Source organism: Ascaphus truei, chromosome 4, assembly GCF_040206685.1.
Source record: "Ascaphus truei isolate aAscTru1 chromosome 4, aAscTru1.hap1, whole genome shotgun sequence".
NCBI classification, from domain to species: domain Eukaryota; kingdom Metazoa; phylum Chordata; class Amphibia; order Anura; family Ascaphidae; genus Ascaphus; species Ascaphus truei.
The window spans coordinates 59,944,375-59,951,874 of NC_134486.1; the positions used below are offsets into that span (position 1 = coordinate 59,944,375).

The 7,500-nt window shown below is 44.3% G+C and overlaps 1 protein-coding gene across 1 annotated transcript; it reads left to right on the forward strand.

Annotated features, from left to right (window-relative positions):
- Nucleotides 1-4,492: 4,492 nt before the first annotated feature.
- LOC142492255 (uncharacterized) lies at nucleotides 4,493-5,885 on the forward strand. The gene is made up of 2 exons (XM_075594926.1): nucleotides 4,493-5,186; nucleotides 5,530-5,885. Exons 1-2 carry the CDS (start codon nucleotides 4,493-4,495, stop codon nucleotides 5,883-5,885), a joined length of 1,050 nt encoding a protein of 349 aa, XP_075451041.1.
- The last annotated feature ends 1,615 nt before the right edge of the window (nucleotides 5,886-7,500 follow it).

The following is a 7,500-nucleotide window of genomic DNA, read 5'->3' on the forward strand; positions in this document are numbered from 1 at the left end:
AGAATCAAGAATAAATGTGCAATTGAAAGATCTGATTATTGGACACAATGTCTTACAGCAGTCACCCCATGATGATAATCTATAATAGAATAAAAAGAGGTAACATCCATTGTTACCCTTAAATATTGACTTGACCACTTAATTTTAGTGACATACCCGAACAGATCACTTGTATCCCTCAAAATGGAAGGCAGGGACTATACCAGGAGTTGGAGGCATACATCAATATATCGTGATAAACTATCTCCCAAAGATCCAATAGTAGACATGATGGGCCGACCCGGAGGGCATACTAGTGATTTGTGGATCTTTGGGAGATGGTGAAATATAGGCACAACTTGACTTTTACAGTATAGAAAATCATATTCTCCATCCTCTAGTACATGGAGAATTTTACCCATATCCAAAAGATCCCTTAGTTTCGACATGAAATTCAAAGTGGGATCAGCATTTAATTTTAAATATAACTGAACATCACACAACTTACTATCTTCTGATAGTCAGCTGAAGATTGCATGACTATTGCTCCTCCTTTATCATTATTTTTTATATTAATGGATTTCTCCTTTTTCAACATAGAGAGCTCTTTCAACACTGTTTGAGTTAAATTATTAATCTGTGAGTGTTAAAGGAGAAGCCTCTAGAGAGAATACTCAAATCCCTTTCTAGCAATCTCTCAAATGTCAGAAGGCGAGGGCTTTAAGGAAATTTGGACAGATTTAAATCCAGATTTCTTATGCCCAAAGTGTAACGGGTGTTCACCACAAACAGGACAAGACTGTGAGGCCGAGGTGGGGATTTGTAAACACCAATCTGTGGCCGAGGGGCCACGTCCGGTGTGCAGGTTCATCGTCGTGTAGCCAGGTCAGGGTTGGAGAAATAAACATAGTAACATAGTAGATGAGGTTGAAAAAAGACTTGTGTCCATCAAGTTCAACCTATGCTAAATTTAGACAGATTACTCCCTGGATCAACATCCTTCTCAGGTTTACTTATTTGGTATATCCCTGTATACCTTTCCTTTCTAAAAAAAATGTCCAACATTTTTTTGAACAAATCTATTCTATCTGCCATCACAGTATCCATGGGTAATGAATTCCACATTTTAATTCCCCTTACTGTAAAGAACCCTTTCCTTTGTTGCTGGTGAAATCTCCATTCCTCCAACCTTAAGGGATGACCCAGAGTCATTTGTACCGTCCTTGTACTGTCCCGAATATATTTGTATATAGTTATCATATCCCCTCTTAGTCGCCTCTTTTCTAATGTAAATAAATCTAATTTAACTAGCCTCTCCTTATAAGGTGGTAGATATAATAGCCGTGATCCAGGGTAGGAGACTGGAGGTTAGTTGTGGTCACTTAGCCGAGGTCGAGGGTAGTAGAAAGAAGAGTGGTAGGTATCCAAGCCGAGGTCAAAGGTTAGAGAGATCCGGGAGGTAGAGATCTGTGGTCAAGGTAACAGGAATACAAGACAAAGTAAAGCAAAGCAAGGCAAGACCAGCAAGGCAGGGCATGTCAAGCAGAAGCTTGTGGACAGCACTTCATCACTGGGTAAGGACTATTATGCTCAGCTGATGTGCAGAAGGAAATCGGTGAGTATATAAAGGATGGGTAGTCAATAGGATAAGAGGCTGCAAGGCTGAAGGTGATGGTCTTAAATTGAATAGCCAATCCGAGGAAAGGTTACACGGCTGAAATTGATGATTACAGATCAGACCACTGGAGTCTGCACAGCAGATGCTGATAAAGCACCAGCTGTTCCAACGATAGAATTAACACGAGGACAGGTCCTGTGCCTGGTGCGAACATCTCTGGGGCAGAGCCTCACACAAAGGAGGAGGATGTAGGATCTGGGAACTCGTCATCACAGTTATTATCGTTGTTGTCATTTTTATTAACAAATAACTTTTTTAATGAAAGCTTTCTCGTAAACTTTTGAAGATGTATCACTGTATCGAAAAATTGGAAGTTGTTCTGTGGGGCAAAATGTTGTCTTTTATTAAAGAACATGAGTTTGAAATATTGATGACGTTGTTATCTCCTGCTAAAAGTTCTTTTTCTCTTGTTCGCTCCACTTGATTCTCCCTCTCTTCTTTGACCTTCTGACCCTCTGCCATTTTTTTATTCCATAAACAGTGACATTTGAGGGATACAGCCTTGACCCCTTGATATGTAACGTCCTTGATTATAGCTGCTATAGTTTCTCTTTTCTTGTTCCTGAGGTCCTTGTGTCTCTTCTGTATTGCTCCTGAATGATACAGAGTGCATAGGATTCTCAGTGTCTAAGAGATATCCGAGCCAAACCTGGATGTATACCTATATCTATTTTTTAGGGTAGATTTCTTTGGGGTATACAGTGGAGAACGTTCTCCATGCCGCTGATAGTTCTTAGATGGTGTTCTATAATTACCTCTTCTGGGATTGGTTGTTGGTTTATGACAGATGTACACCTGGTTTTGCTTGTAATCCATTCTGTCCCATTCGATTTTTGCTTGCTTCTTAGCCATAATAGTTTTTTTTCCATCCCATTAATATTTTTGGACAATTTTGAATCATCATCAGCACTAATTTAAAAAAATAACATTCTTTTTTTTTTTCCCCCCACAGCTTGACATTTTCATAAAGGTGAGTACACTATGAATGGCAAGTGCATATATCTTCACAAAAGAAATACATGAGAAGAATTTAGATTGTTCTCACCTCTACAAGTATAATACTCGAGAATGTTAATCATTCGTTCTGTTTGGAATGAGACACTATCTTTGGTGACATATTGGCATGGTGTCTTCACAGTGGGACTTATTTCTACTGGGTTACCGTGCTACAGTGCTTAGTGGTGTGGGATTGTATCAAAGATTACATGGTGCTAAATCGATGAAAAGCAGGGCAAATCTCAGTAACGTATTTATTACAGAATAAAAAAACCATTCCTTTAGATAGGAATTTAATTTGACATTTTTTGTGCTGTGTTTGTGATGTTGTGCATTATTTAATATTTAATACCCGCTAAATATTTGGGAGAGAGGTACAAGGTTAATTACCTAGCAGTTTTTTGTGAGATTTCAAAAGCTGATGTACTGTACAAACAAAACTCTTTTCTGTTATCTAAGAGTAAATAAACAGAAATGCCTTTCAATGCTATTACCAGTCAAGAGCTTAATATTAAAATTGTATTAAAAAGTAAATAAAAATATTGTGAGCACATTCACATGTCTCAGACAGGTCTGCAACCCTGCTTTCCACCATTATCTCTTAGCATACAATGCTTTCACTGCAGCCAGGGATTCTGGGAAATGACACGCAAATGAGCACTCGCAGTGTCACCTTTTATTTCTAATCCATTTTAAAATTGCATGGCCTGTAAACCGCACCACAGACAGCTGTTTCGACCTTTTGGGTCTCATACAGTATGTGTGAGGCTGGTTACACTGGCTTTGCAATATGAAGCTGGGATAGGTTTCAACCATACATTAAATAATCTATAAAAAAAAAAAAAAAAGTAAAAGCTTTTAAAATGCAGTAACTGAAACAACTCTAGGACATACTTGAAAACGAGAGGTAACTCTCAATGTATTATTTCCTGGTAAAATATTTGATAAATAAATAAACTCTTAGGGGCCTATGCAGAGACGTTTTTAAGTTGTAAATCTCCAAGTGCACAAAATCTCCAAATTTTGGCGAATTTAACACACCATATGCAGAGAGGTGGGAAACTGGAATAAGAAGGCTAGAGCAGAAGTGGCGAAAATTTGCCCGTTTTAATGTCGCCATGTTCAGCGGAGTGACTGTGCATTAGCTTTTTATTTTTTTTTATTGTACTGTCCTCGCGCAACTCTCGCGCGACTTTGAAACTATTAGCTTTTTTTTTTTTATTGTAATGTCCTCGCGCAACTCTCGCGCGACTTTGAAACCATTAGCCTTTTTTTTTTTTTATTGTAATGTCCTCGCGCAACTCTCGCGCGACTTTGAAACCATTAGCCTTTTTTTTTTATTATTGTAATGTCCTCGCGCAACTCTCGCACGACTTTGAAACCATTAGATTTTTTTTTTCTTCTACTTGGTCCACTGTCCTCACTCAACTCTCGCGCGACTTTGAAAGCATTTGGCGCCGAAATTAAAGTTGCAGGAATCAATTCCAGTCACAGCGTCTCTGTGAATGCATACAGAGATTCCTGTGGCACATAAACGTCTCGCCTCACAAGTACATTGTACAGTACTACACTGAAGGCACATCTACACTTCACTCTGCCTTTTTAGACGATTACAAACAGCATTTGTTTTTACTGAAGTTGCTGCTGCATTTCAGGATGTCTTTTGGTCAATTACCAAGTAATAGGATAAGGGGGGCACATGCAGGCACAAATGTTGCTCGTGGTGTTACTTCACACAAACATGTGCATGTATTTTCAACTTCTGTTAATGAAGGTGCAGGAGTTAGTGGTGCAATGTTTAATGTACGGAACAATGATACTGTTACGCAGAGTGCAACAATGTCTGCTGGTGTTACATGTGTTCCTAGTATGGCTGCGCCTGATGTCAATGGTGTGGCGAGTATCTCAGCAGGTGTGACTGATGGTGTGTTTACCGAGAATGTTTGTGACACTGTGAGTGTCCGTGGTGTTGGTTGTTTGGGTGTTAGTGTGCGTGGCGCTATGCGTGGTAGGGTTCGTGGTAGAGCTCGTGGTACGGTTGGTGGAATTGTGCGTGGCAGTGTTAGTGTGCGTTCCGAAGAACGTGGCGGTTTACGTCGTGGGTTACGTGGCGGTGTACGTGGTGGAGAACGTCGCGGTGTACGTGTCCGTGTACGTGGCAGACAGTGTAGTAGTGTGAGCACAATGCATTTTCCTCACGACAAAACTAATGCTAGTGTGTCCGAGTCAGGCAGTGAAACTATTAGTGCAACAATGAATGTGCACACACTATTGCCTACAGTGACCATGTCAGCGGTTCATGAACAAGTGTGTGCAGGTGCAGATGTCACCTCAGATAATGTTGAGGCTGACATACACATGGGCAACATTGGTTTTCAAGAGGAATACATGCCCGAAAATAACATATATGATGCTGTCAGTCCACTGGTACAACATGCTAAAAAAAGAAACGTTAAATTTAGTGACGAGGAGAATCAGGTGCTAGTTGCGTCAATTTTGGAACACTATGACCGTCTGTTTGGACATCTGGTTGGTACGTTGTACACATGTTATAAATTTGCACTTGGAATCATAATGTCAGTAAATATATTCACCTCACATACGTAACACCATGTTACTGGTTGCCAATAACAGTACAGTTACAATGCTGTGTTTGCTACTGTTGTTTCACAACAGCAATTATGTCATGCATTACAATACACACAGTCAATAGTCATCGTTGTAGTTAAATTGCACATTCTCTAATTTGGTCATAAAGTAACATAGCACTTACTGCAATTGTCCATGTAGAAAATAAAAATCACACATGTTATATTATAAAACAATGTTAAAATTACAAATCTGTTTCTCTCTACTGTCATTATGTTTCTTAACAGTAAAAACCTCCCCTATGGTGAAGAGACAATTGTGGAGAAATATCCGTGATGCTGTGTCTGGCTGTGGAATTCAAGTGCGCACGCACGATAATTGCCGGAAACGGTTTGACGACATCAAAAGAAAACTCAAAATAAAATTACAACAATACTCCAAGCATGCCAGAGGCACAGGTGGAGGCCCACCTGCTACACCATTGAACCTAACACCTTTGGAGGAGCAGTTAAGCGCAAAGTTGCCTTCCATAGTAATAAAAGGATTTGAAGGAGATTTTGATATTGGAGTTTATCAGGATGATTTTCAGCATGGTAAATTGTATGTGTTAAATGTTCGTAATGTGAATCTTATACTATACTAGCTGAGAGACCCGGCGTTGCCCGGGATATAATTTTGGGGGGGCGTACGACAGGGTTAGGCTTCCCCCCCCCCCCCTTGACAGCTAGGTGGGTGACTGAGTTGACTGAGTGTGTGGGTGACTGGGTGGGTGTGTGACACTTGACTGAGTGGGTGGGTGGGTGACTTTGGGTCGGTGGGTGGGTGACTTTGGGTCGGTGGGTGTGTGACTTTGGGTCGGTGGGTGTGTGACTTTGGGTCGGTGGGTGGGTGACTTTGGGTCGGTTTGACTTTGGGTCAGTGGGTGGGTGACTTTGGGTCGGTGGGTGACTTTGGGTCGGTGGTTGGGTGGGTGAGTTGGGTCGGTGGGTGGGTGACTGACTGGGTGGGTGAGTGGGTGACTGACTGGGTGGGTGAGTGGGTGACTGACTGGGTGGGTGACTGGGTGACGGAGTGGGTGACTGACTGACTGAATGGGTGGGTGACTGGGTGACTGAGTGGGTGGGTGACTGAGTGGGTGGGTGACTGAGTGAGTGGGTGGGTGGGTGAGTGGGTGACTGACTGACTGAATGGGTGGGTGACTGGGTGACTGACTGAATGGGTGACTGACTGAATGGGTGACTGGGTGACTGAATGGGTGGGTAACTGAGTGGGTGACTGAGTGGGTGGGTGACTGACTGGGTGGGTGGGTGACTGGGTGAAAGTGGGTGACTGGGTGAAAGTGACTGGGTGGGTGACTGAGTGGGTGTGTGGGTGGGTGACTGAGTGAGTGGGTGGGTGACTAAGTGAGTTTTTGGGTGACTAAGTGAGTGGGTGGGTGGGTTACTGAGTGGGTGGGTGACTGAGTGGGTGGGTGACTGAGTGAGTGACTGAGTGGGTGACTGAGTGAGTGGGTGGGTGACTGGGTGGGTGTGTGGGTGACTGGGTGACAGTGCGTGGGTGGGAGACGGTGTGTGACTTACCTTGACCCCGTGGCATCTGGCTGGGGCAGGAGGTGAGTTCGGGAAGCTGGGGGGGGGCAAGAGTGGCAGGAGTCCCGTGCCGCGCTTCCCCTCTCCGGTAGCGTCACACGTGATGGGGAGTCCCGCGCCGCGCTTCCCCTCTCCGGTAGCGGCGCACGTGATGGGGAGTCCCGCGCCGCGCTTCCCCTCTCCGGTAGCGGCGCACGGTGAGGGTGCGGCTGGGGATGTTGCGGAGCGTGGGGATTTGGGTGAGGTGGGGAGGGGGGAGAGAGTGAGGGGCACCGGGAGAGTGAGGGGCACCGGGAGAGGAGGGGGGGGGGGTGTGGAAGGTGAGCTGCGGTCCAACTGACGGGGGAGAGTGTGTGTCCCTGTGTGTGTGTGTCCCTGTGTGTCCTTTGGCCCGTCACTCCGCCTCAGGCCAATGAGAGGTGTGCGGGGGCGGACCAAGGGACCAATGAGATTTCCCCTAGGGACACCGGACATCCAGGCAGGCAGGCAGGCTGGCATGCATGCATGCAGGCAGGCAGGCAGGCAAACATACAGTGCTTTCACTAATATAGTATAAGATTAGTGAAAGCACTGTATGTTTGCCTGCCTGGATGTCCGGTGTCCCTAGCGGCAATCTCATTGGTCCCTTGGGCCGCCCGCCCCCGCACACCTCTCATTGGCCTCACACAC

Coding starts and splice junctions, on each gene's coding strand:
- LOC142492255 (XM_075594926.1), top strand. CDS start 4,493: ATGTCTGCTGGTGTTACATGTGTTCCTAGTATGGCTGCGCCTGATGTC. Junction 5,187..5,529: donor TCTGTTTGGACATCTGGTTG/GTACGTTGTACA, acceptor GTTTCTTAACAG/TAAAAACCTCCCCTATGGTG.